Consider the following 21,618-nt stretch of genomic DNA (forward strand, 5'->3'; position numbering starts at 1 on the left):
ATATTTGAATCTTTTGACAGGCCTGGAAATAACCTGTAATTCTAAGGGCATATGGAAGAATCAAATACACTTTGTGGGTGGGATGTGATGTGTGTGTAATATTCTGCATTCATTATTTACTAGAAAAATATATTATTGGGTTGTTATTGCACTCAATGCAATAGTTTCAGGTTATTTTCCTTGTGCTTTTGTAATGTGCTATTTAATTTATTTTTTTTAATTTCAAAACACAGAAAAAATATATTCAAACAGTTGTGCACAACATCTATGATTGACATGTAAACACTGAGGGCACACTGTTTCATAAGGAGTGCAGGAATACATCCCAGTCATTCACAAGTGGCAGAACATGTGGTTGTTATTGTTTTGTGTGTGTGTGTGGGTGTGTCTGTGTATGCGTGCGTGAATCGCGTGCGTTCCCCTGATCTGGCTAACACACCTGCACTGTGGCCGGTGAAGTCACATTAATCTCATATGCCAAATTCTCAACCCTTTATGAAGTCACTTGTGGAAAAATACTGGTCATTTCCAGCGTTGTGAAAAAGGGTTGTTCTTGTCTGTCAGTAATAAAAGTTTACTTTTTTGTTCCTAGTTTGCGCTCAGTCCTTATAGTATATTTGTATTGGCTAACTCAAATGGTTAGTGTAATGAGTTGCATGTCATTGTGCTGTTTGTGAAGGTACACAGTAAAATTTACCCATAGATAATTTTAATTATGTAAAGTTTTTGTGGGGATTTTATATTTTTCATGTAGAATAATCTTTATTGACCTCCTGTGGCTCTGAATGTGAGCAGTCCCCTTCGGGTGTGCTGTCTACATGGGCAAATCTTTAGACACACCACATAGTCTGGTTATTCCTCCAAACAATTTAGTGGCTGGTATTTATGAATATGGGGGACTATATGGTTTTGCATGTTAGTCAGAATATCGATGTCGCCTTCCCTCATCATCACCCTCACCACTGTTCCAATTTCAACACCTTCCCACCTTCCTCTACTCCCAGCTCTGCATTTTGAAAGAAAGGCTCCTGTTCATTTACTACTTATCTATTTGGGTCATGCCTTTGAGAACACGAGCATATTCTGCAGCTCTCCATGGAGTAGGAACAGAATTAAGTGCTGTGACTGCATTGAAATTAAGCCTTTCAAAGTGATGCTGTGTCAGATATTTAGAAGATTTAATGAATGGTATAACTCACCGGCATGCAGCAATTACAGTATTCCAGGCAGAGGAAGTGTGCTTGGAAGGGAGCATTATCTAATGTGTCAACTGAAAGGTGTTTGTGTGTTTTATTTGGTAGAAACATCCATGAGATTTCAGGAAGGAATTCAATAACCTCCTCAGTTTCTATTTCTTCCACAATGTAATTACCAGCCTTTTTGAGCCTACCAACAATTATGAAGATTTTCAAAGATATTTAGTGCAACTGTGATGAGCAAAAACCTAATAGAATACAGATGCTTTGAAAAGAATTGATTAGATGGATTAGATAGTACTTTATTTATTCCGTCAGTAGATGGAAGATGTTTCTCTTTTAGTGTTACACCTGGCACCAATAGTTTTATAAATCGTGTGTAAAGTTGAAGTCTACAAAAGACAATTTAAAGTTTCTATAGATTTCAGCAATTATTGGATAAATAACATTTCATTCAAGTTCTCCCATGATCTACTTCCAAAGTATTGAGAAGAACGAATCTTGGTCTTTTACACTCCTCTCATTGCTGGAGAGTAGATGGTAAAGAATCTGGGTATTATCTTCGACCCAACTCTCTCCTTTGAGGCACACATTAAAAGCGTTACTAAAACGGCCTTCTTTCATCCCCGCAATATCGCTAAAATTCGCTCCATTCTGTCCACTAAAGACGCTGAGATCATTATCCATGCGTTTGTTACGTCTCGTCTCGATTACTGTAACGTATTATTTTCGGGTCTCCCCATGTCTAGCATTAAAAGATTACAGTTGGTACAAAATGCGGCTGCTAGACTTTTGACAAGAACAAGAAAGTTTGATCACATTACGCCTGTACTGGCTCACCTGCACTGGCTTCCTGTGCACTTAAGATGTGACTTTAAGGTTTTACTACTTACGTATAAAATACTACACGGTCTAGCTCCATCCTATCTTGCCGATTGTATTGTACCATATGTCCCGGCAAGAAATCTGCATTCAAAGGACTCCGGCTTATTAGTGATTCCCAAAGCCCAAAAAAAGTCTGCGGGCTATAGAGCGTTTTCATTTCGGGCTCCAGTACTCTGGAATGCCCTCCCGGTAACAGTTTGAGATGCCACCTCAGTAGAAGCATTTAAGTCTCACCTTAAAACTCATTTGTATACTCTAGCCTTTAAATAGACTCCCTTTTTAGACCAGTTGATCTGCCGTTACTTTTCTTTTTCTTCTATGTCCCACTCTCCTTTGTGGAGGGAGTCCGGTCCGATCCGGTGGCCATGTACTGCTCGCCTGTGTATCGGCTGGGGACATCTCTGCGCTGCTGATCCGCCTCCGCTTGGGATGGTTTCATGCTGGCCCCGCTGTGAACGGGACTCTCGCTGCTGTGTTGGATCCGCTTTGGACTGGACTCTCGCGACTGTGTTGGATCCATTATGGATTGAACTTTCACAGTATCATGTTAGACCCGCTCGACATCCATTGCTTTCCACCTCTCCAAGGTTCTCATAGTCATTATTGTCACCGACGTCCCACTGGGTGTGAGTTTTCCTTGCCCTTATGTGGGCCTACCGAGGATGTCGTAGTGGTTTGTGCAGCCCTTTGAGACACTAGTGATTTAGGGCTATATAAGTAAACATTGATTGATTGATTGATTGATGTATTTAGGTTGGGTTAGAAACCCTGACTTGACCTGAAAAATAAGCATTTTATCTTCTGAGATGAACTAGAAAATATCAAAATGCTAGAGCAACGCAAAGTAAGGTGGGGTTAGGAAGAATTTCATAGTTACAAGACCCTACTTCTGTCTGTGCAACATGCAAGTTATGAACCAAAAATACAGTCGGTCCATCCATCTTCCATTCTGTATGTCCTCATTACCAAATTAGGCCATTGATCAGCATGCAAAACCTCACGGTTTTAACACAATTAATGCATCATTGTCATATTTCCTGGTAAATCTTAATTGATTTGTTTGCAATTGTCACAACACAGGGGAGACTATAACACATAAGCAGTTAAAGACATACCGTACAATAATAAGTGTTAAGGAAGAGCATATGTGGGGCGGTATAGCTCGGTTGGTAGAGTGGCCGTGCCAGCAACCTGAGGGTTGCAGGTTCGAGTCCCTCTTCCGCCATCCTAGTCACTGCTGTTGTGTCCTTGGGCAAGACACTTTACCCACCTGCTCCCAGTGCCACCCACACTGCTTTAAATGTAACTTAGATATTGGGTGTCACTATGTAAAGTGCTTTGAGTCACTAGAGAAAAGCGCTATATAAATATAATTCACTTCACTTCACTTCAAATCAGTAGGGGTGTCCCGATTCAATATTGACATTAGTCCAAAATAAAAAAAAACAAGTATAGGATTATATCGACTTGCCTCTAAAATCTAATACAAGCTAGGGAAGTGCAATATAAATAACAAATAAAAATTATATACATTTTTCCAATCGACAGAGCTTTTAATACTCTCGTTATATTATGATAATGTATGTTGACACATTCTAGCAAATTTGACATTGACAAGCAAACTAACTCGTCCTGACACTGTAGCATTCTTGCTAGTGGCTAATGTCCCTCCACAGTGCAAAGCCACACCAAAGTCGGTAATCCTCAACCTTCATGGTGGCAAAAAACTAGATAAAGTTTCTTACATTCATCGTATCATCCCTGAGAACAAGGAATAGTTAAACATGCTACATTACACACAGTGGGAGGTATGCTAACCGCAACCTAGAACTCTTGAATGTAAACAAAGGTGAGCGGACCGATACAAATATTGACAGTAACGATAGTATCAGGTCAATACCACACTGGTTACATCAGAAATCATTTATCGTTTTTGTTATTCTTTACAGACTCAGGAAATTAGTCCCTAGATAAAGGAAAGCTTTTGGGGCAAAAACTAATTATTTAAATCAGAGCCAGTTATAGGAAATAATTGTAAATCTTTAATTGCTATTGTTACACAGCCATCCTGTGATTTTGTCGGATTATAATTGTATTTAAAGTATGAATCATTCAATGATCTTGAAAGTTTTCGGTATCAGTATTTGTTTGACCAATACTGCCCCTTTAACTACTTGGTATAGATTGATAACCAAATTTGCAGTATTGCCCAAAATGTAAAGTATCAAACAAAAATCAGAAGAGTAAGTGCTTATTACACTTCAAACAAAGTGATGTTAGAACCATGTTACAGCACAAACTAACCTGTTAATTAATCATAAAGTAGTTAATATTTGTGTCACTGCCTGTTAGGGGTGTCAAAAAATAAGATTTTCAAAATAATTGTGATTCTTATTCGTAACGATTCTTTGTTGATTAAAAACAAAAGTCGATTAAAATTCACGGTGGAAGAGGGGTTAGTGCGTCTGCCTCACAATACGAAGTTCCTGCAGTCCTGGGTTCAAATCCAGGCTCGGGATCTTTCTGTGTGGAGTTTGCATGTTCTCCCCGTGAATGCGTGGGTTCCCTCCGGGTACTCCGGCTTCCTCCCACTTCCAAAGACATGCACCTGGGGATAGGTTGATTGGCAACACTAAATTGGCCCTAGTGTGTGAATGTGAGTGTGAATGTTGTCTGTCTATCTGTGTTGGCCCTGTGATGAGGTGGCGACTTGTCCAGGGTGTACCCTGCCTTCCGCCCGATTGTAGCTGAGATAGGCGCCAGCGCCCCCCGCGACCCCGAAAGGGAATAAGCGGTAGAAAATGGATGGGATGGATAATCCGTCCTGTCCAGCCATTCTGGCAAATCATATCTGCTGTACAGATTTATTTTAGAATAAAGAAATGTTGGATACTTCTCTTGTTGCCCTATTTTTATTTGATTTTGTTAAATGATTTGTGTAGCATTTTATTAAAGAAAAACAGTTTTCTTTAAAGTAATATAGAAATTTACCACAGCTGTATATTTTATGGAAGTATGTAGTTAATCACAGAACTGGCCCCCAGTACTGATTTTGAATCACATTTTTACCTCCAAGAATCTAATCAAACCGTGTTGTGCCCTAAGATTCACAACCTTAATGCCTATGTCAGCAGCTAAATTAGGAACCTTTGTAACCAATTTTGAAATGGTTCTATTATCATTTGTACACCAAATAACATATTGTGATATGTATTGTTATTCCAGAAGGCTGCAATATATATCGCAATATAGATTACCCATCCCCAATATAGGTAGTCCTGCTGCACATTTACTAGTGCAAAGCTGGACATCAAGTAAAAACCTAAGAGCCTGATTTACTATGATCCAAATACCACACGCTACACAGCGTGTGCAAAAAATAAAATGAAGTGTACTATGAGTGGGCGTGTTGCGTGTGATCTACTAATACCGTGTGTGCAATTGGTGGTGCAGACCACCTTATTTAGATGAAGGTTTTGCGACGCAAAATAGATTGCACACCTTATTGTGTTTATTTGCAACATTTACACAGATACCTAGAGGGCACCAACTTTCTAATGTATTTTACATTGTATATCCCGCCATGTTATGGCTTCTCATATGTGATGACGTAATTCGGTATGTACGTAACACATGTACGCGCAATTGTTTTAAGTGTTGGTAGGTAATAATAGCATTTTGGATAGCTAGCGTTATCTGTCATTTAATGTACATTCTATCATAACAATAACATGAAATTCTTTGTTGATTCTCTTGGACTGCATTTATGTGTGACAAGAGAGGGTGAGTGATTGCTGTAAACATCAATCTTTTTATTTCGGGCCAGTAAAAATTGTAATTACATAAACTTTGTAACTGTGAAAAATATAGATAATAGTCAAACAAATGTGTTGTGTTAAACCACTAACGGTAACATAAGTTAGCCGGTGGTGTTCTTGTCATTTTTTATGCTTGGAAAAATGTAACTGTGAAGTTGCAAAGAGCAAATTTAAACAGACACAATCCACTTTGCACACGTTTAGGAAATTAGCTTTGCGTGTGCTATCAAGTTTGGACATGTTTTAGTACATGCAGACTTTTAGCAAACCAGCCCCTAAGTGTCCTCCAATTACTACACCAATTTGATATTTTCTTGCATTTGAGTAAAGTCATTTATAAAAGGTAAACATGGTAGGTTATAGGCTACTACAAGGTGGCAGCTATGGTACTGTACACAACAGCTAAGCGCGCAAGCTAGATCTTAAACAATATTGCAGTCTAAAACACCACGTGTCAATATAAACAAGTATCTAGTAATAGTTGCGGATGTAGATACAAAGTCTCCAAGGCAAAAGCATATTAGAAAGTATCCAGTATTAAACGTGTCAACTTACATTTTGTTCAACTTAGTGTGTCACCATAAGGGTCACCAAAACACAATTTAACTCTCCACTTAAAAGCATAAATATGTCATTGTTCTGAGTAATTTCAGTTGATCAGACCTGTTCTAACATTGCACACTACAAAATAATACAAGTATGTCCTATGATTCTTGCTGATATCGTAGAGTATTAATATTGGTATTGGTCAACACTCCAAAGCTCCAATATTGGTATTATATAGGAAGTGGAAAAAGTTTAATCAGAACACCCCTATAAATCAATTACTTCCGCCACTCATTTTCCAGTTCGAGAAATTAAGTCTGCTACACACAAACTATACACATATGTACGCTGCACAAACAAAAGTGAGAATAGGTAAAGCAGGACCGAATGTATGATGTAACGCTTTGGTTTGAGTCAAAGAACAAATCAAATTTTTTTTTGCGTGAACACAACCAAGAGCCAGATTAATTGTCAATTTGTTAAAGGTGGCCAAGAAATACTGTAAGCACCTATTGAAGGACATTGATGCAAAGGCAAATCAAAACATCCTTATCTCCATGTCGGAGTTTGAGACTCCTTTTGTTAAAAAACTACACTAATCAGGTATAGAATGAAGAGCCGTTAGATTAAGAAAACTTGAATATTTATCACAAGTTGGTTTGTAATTGAAATATTTTTTCTCTCAATGTGTTTGTGTTAAAGGCCTACTGAAACCCACTACTACTTACCACGCAGTCTGATAGTTTATATATCAACAATGAAATTTCAACACTGCAAAACATGCCAATAGTTAGTTTACTAAATTGCAATTTTAAATTTCGCGGCGAAATATCCGGCTGAAACGTCTCGGTATGATGACGCGTGCGCGTGACGTCACGGATTGTCGAGGACATTTTGTTCCAGCATCGTTCCCAGCTATTAGGTCGTCTGATTTCATCGCAAATTTCCACAGTATTCTGGACACTTGTGTTGCTGAATCTATTGCAATTTGTTCAATGGACAATGGAAACATAAAAGAAGAAAGCTGTAGGTGGGAAGCGGTGTATTGCGGCCGGCTTTAGCAATACAAACACAGCCGGTGTTTCGTTGTTTACATTCCCGAAAGATGACAGCCAAGCTTTACTATGGAACAGAGATGTCAAGCGAACACAGTTGGATTGGACCACACACACAAAGTACAGTGTATTATGCAGCGATCATTTCGAAAGATCGCGTTTCGAAGAGGGTCCCTTGCAAAAGCCAGAGATGGGCATCGCCACCACCCGTCGACTGGTGCTGAAGAAAAGTGCGGGGCCGACCTTCAGGTTGTACCAGTACGACCATATGGTCTCACTAAAACACTAGTAACACAATAAGCAGATAAGGGATTTTCTAGAATTATCCTAGTAAATGTGTCTAATAACATCTGAATCGCTCCCACTGCCCTCGTCTTTTTTTTTTCTAGTCCTTCACTCTCACTTTCCTCATCCACGAATCTTTCATCCTCACTCAAATTAATGGGGAAATCGTCGCTTTCTCGGTCCGAATCGCTCTCGCTGCTGGTGGCCATGATTGTGAACAATGTTCAGATGTGAGGAGCTTCACAACCCGTGACGTCACGGGAATATCGTCTGCTACTTCCAGTACAGGCAAGGCTTTTTTATTAGCGACCAAAAGTTGCAAACTTTATCGTCGATGATCTCTACTAAATCCTTTCAGCAAAAATGTGACTCATAGAATGAACCTGCTATCCCCGTTTGAATAAGAAAATCTCTTTTCAGTAGGCCTTTATAGAGCTAAAAGCCAAATGCTTGCTCAAGGTGCCTGCAGGCCTGTTAGTATTGGCTGCAAAAAACACTTCTTTGCAGACAGCATGTTTGTGTATACACGCTTTGAAAACTGCTGCCGGCATTGCTGTCACTGGATTATTTGGCAGCTACACACTTGTTGCTATAGTTGCTCTCTAGTCATCTTTGTCCTTTTAAGTGTGCCCATACTCGTATGTACATTTGTACATGCACACACTCATGATCATTGCTCATCTACTGCGACTGCCACAGAGCTTCAAATGTGATCTTTTTGCATCAGTTTCGGGCCACATCAGCAGGCAGTCGGAATTGGAATCTGATCTTTTCAAATGTGACTGCAGTCTAAATGGAATTGCGACCTGATTGAGACTCTTATGTGATTTCTGGCCAAGCCACGTCCCTGTTTTTACTCCTCCTGCAGTTGTTATCCATCATCTGCATACTTCCTCTACACAACAGCTACGACAAAAACTTACAAACAAGCTGATCTGTGGCGTCCATGTTTGCTCATACCTCTTTTACTGAATCTGGGATTCCTGTCTAAATGAGCCGCTTTGTCAAAAAGAGCTACCAGCGATGTCTATGCCTCATCATAAAATGGTACCTTAAGCTTCAAAATGCTGATTGACATATCAAAAAAGATACATAATTATCAATCAATCAATCAATCAATGTTTACTTATATAGCCCTAAATCACTAGTGTCTCAAAGGGCTGCACAAACCACTACGACATCCTCGGTAGGCCCACATAAGGGCAAGGAAAACTCACACCCAGTGGGACATCGGTGACAATAATGACCCAGTGGGACGTCGGTGACAATAATGACTATGAGAACCTTGGAGAGGAGGAAAGCAATGGATGTCGAGCGGATCTAACATGATACTGTGAAAGTTCAATCCACAATGGATACAACACAGTCGCGAGAGTCCAGTCCAAAGCGGATCCAACACAGCAGCGAGAGTCCCGTTCACAGCGGAGCCAGCAGGAAACCATCCCAAGCGGAGGCGGATCAGCAGCGCAGAGATGTCCCCAGCCGATACACAGGCAAGCAGTACATGGCCACCGGATCGGACCGGACCCCCTCCACAAGGGAGAGTGGGACATAGAAGAAAAAGAAAAGAAACGGCAGATCAACTGGTCTAAAAAGGGAGTCTATTTAAAGGCTAGAGTATACAAATGAGTTTTAAGGTGAGACTTAAATGCTTCTACTGAGGTGGCATCTCGAACTGTTACCGGGAGGGCATTCCAGAGTACTGGAGCCCGAACGGAAAACGCTCTATAGCCCGCAGAGTTTTTTTGGGCTTTGGGAATCACTAACAAGCCGGAGTCCTTTGAACGCAGATTTTTTGCCGGGACATATGGTACAATACAATCGGCAAGATAGGATGGAGCTAGACTGTGTAGTATTTTATACGTAAGTAGTAAAACCTTAAAGTCACATCTTAAGTGCACAGGAAGCCAGTGCAGGTGAGCCAGTACAGGCGTAATGTGATCAAACTTTCTTGTTATTAGATAATCCCTTATTTGTTGTGCCAGTACCAAGTCAACTTTATGTATGAATGTCCATTATTCACAGCAGCATGGCCAAACACAGCAAGTATACAATCATGGGACTACAATGTGCATTTTGATTTTGGTTTTATCCCAATTCCAATGGATATTTCCAGGTACTGTAACTTAATTGAAACAATCAGAACATATTTGACAGTTTTATGTAAGTTTATTTTGCTTTTATCATTTTATTAAGTGTGATGTACACTGCATCCAAAATTCAAGTGCAATATATTGTTTCACCTTCCTTGGGCGCTGCACTTATTCCAGCCTGAGAGACATGTAAGAACAAAAGAACTTAACGCTCACATTTAAGTATTGCTCCACCTAAATCACGCATCTTGTTGGTGTAGAATGCTGCGCAGCTAGAATTCCCGCACACCTTTTTTTACTTTTGCCCATGGGCACAATAGGGCCCTAATTGCGTACTCTAGTTTAAAGAAACCAGCTCTGTTGTAATCAAGATAAGACCGAGGATTTTCTCTGTTTACTTAATTATTCTATCAGTTAACAGATATACTGTAATGACTGAACTTGTTTGTGTTCTGGTGTGTTTGTAGATTAAGTCATTGCAATAGATCCCAGAGTTGGATGCTATTCATTTATTGACAAACACCAAGAGACTTTCTAAAACAAAATACTGACTGCAGTAGTTCTTTAATTTACAAGCCTAATTGGATTTATGACTCAACACTGGTATCGCAAATCGTCATTCATCGAAATTAATTGAAATCAAATAAATCCCCCCCCAAAAAAGCACAATGTTAAGATGTATTGTGCCTTTTAGAAGGAAAAATAAACGTATACATAAGCAATATTGGTTGAAAAACAATACAATAAAATGTACTACAAACAACAATAGTATAATGAAGTAATAATAATGTACAACTTTTACCTTGAAGAGTGAACTTCTACATCATCTTTTTCGTGCTGCTTCTCTGTCAAATGCAACAGCAGCAGCTTCCTCATGTTTTCATGGATAAATGTGCGTTCATCTACGTTACTACCCTGACTTATTGTAACAAGCTTTTGGGACAGCGTGAGGAGCTCAGTCATCAAGCAGGAACTCAGAGTAGGGCCGTGGCTCCATTGCATCGAGAGCAGCCAGTTAAAGTGACTTGGGCACCTAACCGGAAGGAGGCCTTGAACATGCTGGAGGAATTATGCCTCGCTCCTGGACTGCGAACACCTGGGTGTTCCTCTGGTAGAACTGAAAGAGGAGGCCGGAGACAGAAAAGCCTGGGGTTTTCTCCTGAATCTGTTGCCTCCAGTATTTGGCTAAAATGAAGGAAATAGGTGAGTGGATGTACATGTCTGCCATTTAAAACAAATTTCAACATCCTTGGTTGGCATTTTGGACTCCTTCTGCTTCCGTATGGTGCAGAGCTATGCTCGAACTGCGTTGCAAAACGGCTTCAGATAAATGTTTTTGATGACTTCTCAATAGTATCCGCTTCTTTGTTCCCAGGGTTGGAACAGCACTCCTTTTCAGAAAAACTTTCTTCTTTCCAATGGTTGGAAAACAAAGTTTTGTTGATCCCTAGCTATAAATAATTGCTACTGAGTAAAACCTGATGTTTTGAGGCAGAGCTTACAGGGTTCATTTTAATCATCACCAGTGTTCCCTCTATTTTTTCATGCGTCTGAGCAAACGCAAAAACTCCCTGGGCATTCAGTGTAACACATGTGAGCAACATTAGAGGTGCACATTGTGGCCATGCCAGCATCACACCTGTCCCAAACCTGACTCAATAACAGGTATTTTTTTTATTATAATAATCAAATGGCAGCAGCAGTCATTTTTATGAAATGATATTTAATATAAGGGATTTGGCCCACTTCGAATGAAAATAACCAAACACAAATTTGTACTAGTATTTTATGCCTTAGAGGGGTCCTTTTTTTGGAAAGAATTTGTACTCTTGTCGGAGATCACATTTAGTTCCCCTAAAACATTCTCATGTTGCACAATTAAATGTAAATATGGGATAAAGTGTACATTCCCGTAACTTTGTCTATAAAATACATATGTTATATCCATAAATTAACATTATTAATAAATGACAGTATAATAACAATACATCTGATTGAGGACTCCTAGTGTAACAACCTGACATTTACACTTTATGTAGTGTTGGAGCTGTCCGACTTTTTGTGTGACCATAAACACATCAGTGGCTAAGTGCCATGAGTGTGTGTGATGACGCAGATGACAAAGAGCGAGTGGCTGCTGTTGTAATGACAGATGACACAGAGTTGGTTTGGGCCTTGTTTGTATGGCAGATAATGAAAACATTTTCTAGATAGAAATGTTTTACTAATGTTTTGGGTGTGAATACGGCCAAATACAAACAGTTTTGCTCAAAGTAATCGATGGAATTCCTGTCCTCTTTAAAGCGCCTCGACAGACGTTACAATAATTGAACAGTGATAATGAATGTTGTTTTATCTGTTAGGGCTGCTTGTTGTCACCTCACAGTTGCATTGCAAAATCAAACAGAAGAAATAGTTATGTGTTTATTTTGTTTAGAGTTCAAATTGGATTTTATTTTGTACTCGTCATAGATTTGCTGTGCGCAGAGGACGTCTGAGCAGTCACAATTGCGCTTAGACGGAGCGTTGATCATCACTGGGCCAAGTAGCAGTGGGAAGGCCTGTGACTCAAATGTATAGTGGGGCAAAAAAGTATTTAGCCAGCCACCGATTGTGCAAGTTCTCCCACTTAAAAAGATGACAGAGGTCATTAATTTTCATCAAAGGTACACTTCAACTGTGAGAGACAGAAACTGAAAAAAAAAATCCAGGAATTCATGGGAATTATGGTGGAAAATAAGAATTTGGTCAACCATTCAAAGCTCTCACTGATGGAAGGAGGTTTTGGCTGAAAATCTCACGATACATGGCCCCATTCATTCTTTCCTTAACACGGATCAATCGTCCTGTCCCCTTAGCAGAAAAACAGCCCCAAAGCATGATGTTTCCACCCCCATGCTTCACAGTAGGTATGGTGTTCTTGGGATGCAACTCAGCATTCTTCTTCCTCCAAACACGACGAGTTGAGTTTATACCAAAAAGTTCTATTTTGGTTTCTTCTGACCACATGACATTTTCCCAATCCTCTGCTGTATCATCCATGTATCCATTTTGGTATAAACTCAACTCGTCGTGTTTGAAGAAAGAAGAATACTGGGTTGCATCCCAAGAACACCAGACCTACTGTGAAGTATGGGGGTGGAAACATCATGCTTTGGGGCTGTTTTTCTGCTAAGGAAACAAGACAATTGATCCGTGTTAAGGAAAGAATGAATGGGGCCATGTATCGTGAGATTTTGAGCCAAAACATTCCATCAGTGAGAGCTTTGAATGGTTGACCAAATACTTATTTTCCACCATAATTTACAAATATATTTTTTTTAAGTTCCTACAATGTGAATTCCTGGATTTGTTTTCCACATTCTGTCTCTCACAGTTGAAGTGTACCACTATGATGAAAATTACAGACCTCTGTCATCATTTTAAGTGGGAGAACTTGCACAATCGCTGGCTGACTAAATACTTTTTTGCCCCACTGTATATTTCCAACCTAAACCATAATAATAAGCCAAGAGATACCTTGTAGCTCAGAATACTTGCACCATTTATTTATTTATTTAGTTTGTCAGCTCAGCAGGATCACACTGATTTTTTTTTCTTTGCTAGTGTATAGACATTTGTCACCATATTTCTAAAATGGTGAACAAATTGACTCAACATAATTACTAGACCGATCCTTTTGGATCCCCGTGTGTCGCCATTTATGTGAACAATTGCTGTAAAGATGTTTTTAAGTTGTCGATATGTTTTTCTCAGGTGTGCGATAGTTAATTACACTGAATCTAAGTCCATGTTTGTTAAACACGGTCATAAGCAAGGACATGTTTTGGCATATGTAGCCGCCTTTTTCGTCCCAGGTGTGTGCTGTATAATTTGGCTTGCATCTCTTTTCTGCTTTCAGGTGTGCGATTCTGTTTTTATCACTTAGGAAAACCCTGCTCCACTTTTATATTTAACCATGGAGGAGGAGTGTCAGCTGGAATGAGTCATTAGGAAGTGACTTGCTAGTGAAGTGGAACTATGAATTGCAGTTGCGTAGGTTAGGAAGGGTTAGTGTAAGTGGATGACAGGCTGGAAAAAAGCAGACAAATTCCCTCGGCCAGCCACCTCATCTGACACACTTGGTCCTCGGTTTGCAAAGCTATTGACACTAGCTGGTCGCCATGACCACAGATTAAATACTGTCGTTCCCAACAAATTGTTCTTGAATATGATATTACAAGGAGCTTCTATGTTTTTTTAAGAAGTTGCCTTCTTCAGTCTTCCCCTGGCTACAACAGTCTGAGCTGCCTCTGACGGTGTGGGTCATTAGCTGCCGGCTGTTTGTTGACAGCACCAGGAGACAATGAGGAGGAGTTGTGTGGGTGAGTGTCAGTGGAACACCAGTTCTATGGGCTCTGACTCTCAAGCTCTTCTCTTCTCCACTGGCTCTTGACACTTCTCCTTCCTTGTCCAAATCCCCATTGATAACATCTCCCCCGCAACTCCTCTGTCCCCCTTTTACCCTTTTTGTTCTTTTTTCTCACACAAAGCACTCTCATTGCCGTAAGCTATCTTTAATCTCTTAGTATTTCTCTCCAGAAGGCTGTCTTGTGTTGAGTTTCTGATCTGTTACCTCTGCCAAGGGGGTCATGTTTTCATGGCCCTTTGTTAACACTCTCAAGCATGAAATCCCAAAGGCAAGATGTATTGTTTACAATGTGTTAGTTCATAAACAGGATTACACAAAAACTGCACAACTATTATCCCCAAAACTTTGAAAAGGGTGGGGCCCATATTCTAAAGCAAGCACCATGCTTGTTCCATGTTCAGTAAGGGAGATATAGTTTTTAATTGATAACAAATTTACATGGCATGAATCTTGTTCTGTGGTCCAGCAGTAAATATACATTTCACATATATTATTGAAATGGTTGTTAAAAGGGGATCTATGATGATCTTAATCTACATTTAATGCACTTTTTTGTGGTCTACATACTATGTATTGGATATGCCATCCATCCATCCATCCATCATCTTCCGCTTATCCGAGGTCGGGTCGCGGGGGCAGCAGCCTAAGCAGGGAAGCCCAGACTTCCCTATCTCCAGCCACTTTGTCCAGCTCTTCCCGGGGGATCCCGAGGCGTTCCCAGGCCAGCCGGGAGACATAGTCTTTCCAACGTGTCCTGGGTCTTCCCCGTGGCCTCCTACCAGCTGGACGTGCCCTAAACACATCCCTAGGGAGGCGTTCGGGTGGCATCCTGACCAGATGCCCGAACCACCTCATCTGGCTCCTCTCGATGTGGAGGAGCAGCGGCTTTACGTTGAGCTCCTCCCGGATGGCAGAGCTTTTCACCCTATCTCTAAGGGAGAGCCCCGCCACCCGGCGGAGGAAACTCATTTCGGCCGCTTGTACCCGTGATCTTATCCTTTCGGTCATGACCCAAAGCTCATGACCATAGGTGAGGATGGGAACGTAGATCGACCGGTAAATTGAGAGCTTTGCCTTCCGGCTCAGCTCCTTCTTCACCACAACGGATCGATACAACGTCCGCATTACTGAAGACGCCGCACCGATCCGCCTGTCGATCTCACGATCCACTCTTCCCTCACTCGTGAACAAGACTCCTAGGTACTTGAACTCCTCCACTTGGGGCAGGGTCTCCTCCCCAACCCGGAGATGGCACTCCACCCTTTTCCGGGCGAGAACCATGGACTCGGACTTGGAGGTGCTGATTCTCATTCCGGTCGCTTCACACTCGGCTGCGAACCGATCCAGTGAGAGCTGAAGATCCCGGCCAGATGAAGCCATCAGGACCACATCATCTGCAAAAAGCAGAGACCTAATCCCGTGGCCACCAAACCGGAACCCCTCAACGCCTTGACTGCGCCTAGAAATTCTGTATTGGATATGCTTTGTTGTAAATTTTGCACATGGAGGTATCGAGGGACACGGAATCACTGCATCTATGTTACTGTGTCGTTTGACTCATCACTACTGATATTCAGCAATATTTGGTAAGTCATTCAATTTCTGTTTACAAAGTGGTGCTCAGATAATTGTCCATGGGCAATTATTTCAGACAGGTGGTGTCTTTGCATGGCAACAAGCTCTGTATCAAAACAATGAAACTACCACACCATGCCTTTCCAGTCCATCAGATTTACCATCTGTGCCAGATCGCAGACTTACAGTTCTGTGTCATAAGCGAAAAAGCAGCAACATAATTGCTTATAGTGTCTGTGTCAACATAGCTGTATTACAAACACATGATAGTTTAGCATTTTGCAGTTCAAAGAATCACCCATCCATTTTCATGGGGCCGAAGGGGCTCTGGAGGCTGTCTCAGCTGCATTCGGCCGGAAGGCAGGATACAGAATCATATTTTGCATTATTAGCCAACATAGTTAACTATGAGAAGTTATAGCATTATTATTCCTAATACTAAAATGTTGTTTCTCAGCATTTTTTCTTGTTACTTTGTCATTTGACATTAATTTTGGTTTTAACATACACATTTTACAACTCGACACAGTATCAACTTGAAGCCCTATTGTATTAAACCCATTATACAACTAGAAAAGCACTGGGAGCGTGCAGACCTACATATAGCTTTACCTCTCGATATTGTTAAAAAAAAAGTCCTTAATCCAGATGGTGATCGACATCATCCCCAAAATGTAATCAGTGACATTTCCTGAAGTTTTAATTAACATGTGCCCTACCCTTTCGAACTATCTACAGCATAAATAAAGAAACAGAGTGGATTGTTGTGCTGCGTAAGCAAGAAGTAAGGCCTCTCTCATCTCAACACACCCTTATTTCAACGGTTATACACTGTCAGACTATTATTATCTATATCAGTGGTTCTCAACCTTTTTTCAGTGATGTACCCCCTAGGAACATTTTTGTAATTCAAGTACCCCCTATTCAGAACAAAGCATTTTTGGTTGAAAAAAAGAGATAAAGAAGTAAAATACAGCACAATGTCATCAGTTTCTGATTTATTAAATTGTATAACAGTGCAAAATATTGCTCATTTGTAGTGCTGTTTCTTGAACTATTTGGGAAACAAATATATAAAAATAACAACTTGTTGAAAAATAAACTAGTGATTCAATTATAAAGATTTCTACACATAGAAGTAATCATCAACTTAAATTTCCCTCTTTGGGGATTATAATAGAGATCCATCTGGATTCATGAACTTAATTCTAAACATTTCTTCACAAAAAAAGAAATCTTTAACATCAACATTTATGGAACATTTCCACAAACAAAATCAAGCTGTCAACACTGAATATTGCATTGTTGTATTTTTTTTCACAGTTTAAGATCTTACATTCATATTTTGTTGAAGTATTGCTCAATAAATATATTTATAAAGGATTTTTGAATTGTTGCTATTTTTAAAATATTTAAAAAAAAAAATCTCACGTACCCTTTGGCATACCTTCAAGTACCCCAAGGGGTACGCGTACCCCCATTTGGGAACCACTGATCTACTACTACTACTACTAGCTACTATCAAACATGTCTACACATAAAAGTAATCATCAACTTAAATTTCCCTCTTTGGGGATTGTAATAGAGATCCATCTGGATTCATGAACTTAATTCTAAACATTTCTTCACAAAAAAAGAAATCTTTAACATCAACATTTATGGAACATTTCCACAAAAATAATCAAGCTGTCAACACTGAATATTGCATTGTTGTATTTTTTTTCACAGTTTAAGATATTACATTCATATTTTGTTGAAGTATTATTTAATAAATATATTTATAAAGGAGTTTTGAATTGTTGCTATTTTTAGAATATTTAAAAAAAAAAATCTCACGTACCCCTTGGCATACCTTCAAGTACCCCCAGGGGTACGCTTACCCCCATTTGAGAACCACTGATCTATATCAGAAGAGATATGAATCAAAACAGTAAAGTTGACACTGACTCAGAGAATTAAATTGGACATCAAGTAAAGGTTAAAGGTGCTAACGACAGCTTAATATGAATGGAATGCAATCTGCAAGGAAAAGGCTTCAAAAACTAAAAAAGTTTTTTTCGCCGTCACAAAATTTCCTGTTTGGACTTTGTAAGGGAGCATCAAATGTAGTGGGAGGGTGGGAGAAAGTATTATTCTCTGACGAAATAATGTATACCTTGGCGGAAAGAATAGCTTGCAACATGATTGGCATCACCGGAGATCCCACTTGAGATGTTTTTGATGCTACACAACATCTGTGGGTGCTTTTTTTCTCTAAATGGAACGTTGGAGTTACAGGTTGGAGATGTGGATTTATGATAGCAGAATAACATCATTATTTTGGTCTATCTCTGAACTAAATCAAATTCAAAAGATTTGGGGTTGAACGAAAATGAAAGTCTCCAAAAATTGACATCATTTCCAGACATTGGTTGCTTTTCATGAAGACATTCACCACTTGGAGCAACGTTCAGACACTAAACAATTTCTAGGAGAGATCAACAAGAATTGGTGGTTACTGTGTCCTTTTCGTGTTTTTTTTTTGTTTTTACAGGGTTTTTTGGTGTGTTTTTAGCTATGGTCTTAAAGTTTTTATTAACTGGTGAACAGCCTCAAACATTATTTTGTCTCCGCTTGGGATGTTTTCCTGCTCGCTCCGCTGTGAACGGGACTCTCGCTGCTGTGTTGGATCCGCTTTGGACTGGACTCTCGCGACTGTGTTGGATCCATTATGGATTGAACTTTCACAGTATCATGTTAGACCCGCTCCACATCCATTGCTTTCCTCCTCTCCAAGGTTCTCATAGTCATCATTGTCACCGACGTCCCACTGGGTGTGAGTTTTCCTTGCCCTTATGTGGGCCTACCGAGGATGTCGTAGTGGTTTGTGCAGCCCTTTGAGACACTAGTGATTTAGGGCTATATAAGTAAACATTGATTGATTGATTGATAATGCTCCCACTCTTTGCTTTTTGAAACTCTACTTAAAACCTGCTTTCGATTTTTTAACTTGTCTTAAGATTTCGGTTATAAGTATGTAGCTTATTGAATATTTTAAAAGGTCAAAATTAATGCCAAAAAGCAATTTTAATAATTTTTTTCAAAATTAAAAAAAAATATAGAAACAGCAAAGGTTAAAGGAATTTGTCGTTAGTCGGCCTTCTAACAACAATTGGGCAAATTGTTAAATATAATTTTGGTTTTGTTGAGGGTGATGCTTTAAATTATATAATTACTTATTAATTGCACATGTGATGTAGATATGGCTTATTTGTGCCCACCGTGTTAGATTCAAAAGGCAAATACATGGAATTTTCTTTAATTTCCTTGTGTTGTATTGTGGGAGGTTGTTTGCCTGTTGATGAATGCAGTTCTGATTTGATTACAGTTTGATAACTTTACTGTATGGGACGTATTTGCTTGATTTACAAAACGTTTTGGTCCATGAACAATCTCGTCTTAAGCATGTGAGGCAAAAAATCCTTTACTTCGCATGAGGGCGTGTTCATCCTAAATAACATTTAGAGTAGCATTAATTTTCAACTTAAAACTAATTTATTTCAAGTGTGATTGATGCAGAAATATAGATATTCAGCCTGTGTACACACAGATAATATATTTAGACACTCAACTGCATTAGACTGATCAAATAGGACACAGATTATTTACACCATGTGTTACCATGTGGAACAAACTTTGTGTTTGTCAGTGCATATTATTGTGTCCTTACACTTTCTGAACCAGATTACAATGAAATAGCGTATTTGCTCGTGTTTCTGCCCTTGTAGAAAGCCTAGCCTGCGAGGCACATTTAAATTAATTTTGTTCAACTCACAAAATGAAAAGTATTTGTGAAACTCTTTAAATATCTCTAGTTTTTACGAGCAGAGAGAGCTTTGTGAGGGAATTAATTAGTGTATTTTGTTCCTTTGTCTCCTGTGATTATACTGATGTCCTTACCCCACCCACACTTCCCTCAGGACTCAGATGGCCCCTCCAGACCAGAGGCTGTCCTCCCCCAAGTGTTTTCTGCCCTACGCCAGTCCAGAGTGGTGTCATCCACCTCCGAGGAGGAGGAAGCCCTGACGGAGAAATTCCTTAAGATCAACTGCAAATACATAACTGGTGGCAAGGTAAGATCTTATCCAGGTCAATTGGTTAAGAAATCGCACCTAAAAAAATTATACTGCAAAGGAACATAAATATAACACTCTTTTTGTGGGGAATTCAAATTAATCTATGTGGTTAAGTGTTGGTGGTGTAAATTAAGTACAATTTACTAATGAGCCACTCGAGTTAAACCCGAACACAGGAATCTTCAATGAGTAGCTCATGAACTACCAGTTGCTTGCCGGCTGATTCTGAGTAGCTCACGAAACTGTTGAAGAATATTTGCTTAAACTCTCATTATTTATAAAACTGTTCAATTTAGACAATATGCCTCTATTTACGGAAAAAAAAAATACCACAAATAGTACCAAGATAATAGTTAAAGTGCTTAAAATGTATTGTGCACTGTCACCTGCTAGATTGCCCATATAGTATTAATATACATCTTTAGAATCTTTTTTTTCCCCAAGTAGTGTTAGCTGGTATATGTTTACTTACCTAGCATAAAGTATCACACACAAGTGAGCACAACCCTCGTATTGTTGTATTCCCGTTTATTCTCTCTAAGGGCAACACTATAGAAATAAAACCTGGATGTAAGTTCTGATTGAGGGTGCTAAATTGAGTTCAGGTCTGGAGACCTATATGATAACTCCATCAATTTCAGCCTTCTTATTAAATCACTTGTCATCCTGAAGGTGTGTTTAAGGACCATCATTTTGGTAAACCGCCATGCTGCACTGTTTCCGAAAAGAGGGGCTCATGCTCTGCTTCAGCACCAGCACCATGCTTGTTTGATTGCAAGACAAAGTTTTCTTGTTACTCACTTGTGTCGCCATCTATTTGGACAATAATAGCCATGTTAAAGAATGTTCATTGGGTGATAAATATATCCTTCTATACACACTTTACACTGACTAGTTTAAAGCATATACTTGAGGCACATACTCTTGTTTGGGAGGTACTGAGAATATAAATCTTGGTAATTTAGGGCACCAAGAATAGATAGTCTTTCCTGGATTTACATTGACCTGTCTGCCACCCATTGCCTGCCTGTCAGCATGCGTGACATCAAAGCAGTTTTTGTGCCCATCAGAAACACACATAGATCCATGGTATCGAACCACTGCTGAAATGAAAGCATTGAAGTGGTCACCAGCGACACTCAATAACTTCTATTTGATATAGGAAATTTGTGGGCTCAAATTGGCTCCCAGTTGTGACAAAAGGGTTCTGATGATTTAATATTAAATAGAGGATTTCTTGGTTTTAAGACTTTTACACAGGACTGCTTTGCATAAATGTAAGACCACACCTTTCTGTCAATATGCAGCATCTAGTAAATCACAACACAGAACAGCAAAATGACACATCTAAAGGTGAAATTGTGACTCTATCTCTTTCTTCTCTGCATCGATTTCAGGGTGCAGTGAGCGGGGTGTTGCTGGTGACGCCCAACAACATCATGTTTGATCCACACCGGATGGACCCACTGGTTCAGGCCCATGGGTGCGAGGAGTATGGCATCATGTGTCCTCTAGAAGAGGTGCAGTCTGCCGCCATCTTTAAAGAGATCACTGATCCCAAGATCAGAGAGACTGTGCCTGAGTAAGAGAAACCACACATCACACAATTTGAAGAGACTAGGGGTGTAACGGTACGTGT

At 39.7% G+C, this 21,618-nt stretch overlaps 1 protein-coding gene across 6 annotated transcripts in view; it reads left to right on the forward strand.

Moving 5' to 3' along the window:
• The window catches only part of oxr1a (oxidation resistance 1a), a 427,940-nt gene that overhangs the window by 362,143 nt on the left and 44,179 nt on the right, over positions 1-21,618 (forward strand). For all 6 annotated transcript variants that reach the window (XM_061916496.1, XM_061916499.1, XM_061916500.1 and 3 more), the window contains 2 exons: positions 19,824-19,976; positions 21,377-21,561. In XM_061916496.1, coding sequence (XP_061772480.1) covers positions 19,824-19,976; positions 21,377-21,561 — 338 coding nt within the window. The remainder of the gene's footprint in view (positions 1-19,823; positions 19,977-21,376; positions 21,562-21,618) is intronic.

Source organism: Nerophis ophidion, linkage group LG11, assembly GCF_033978795.1.
Source record: "Nerophis ophidion isolate RoL-2023_Sa linkage group LG11, RoL_Noph_v1.0, whole genome shotgun sequence".
NCBI classification, from domain to species: domain Eukaryota; kingdom Metazoa; phylum Chordata; class Actinopteri; order Syngnathiformes; family Syngnathidae; genus Nerophis; species Nerophis ophidion.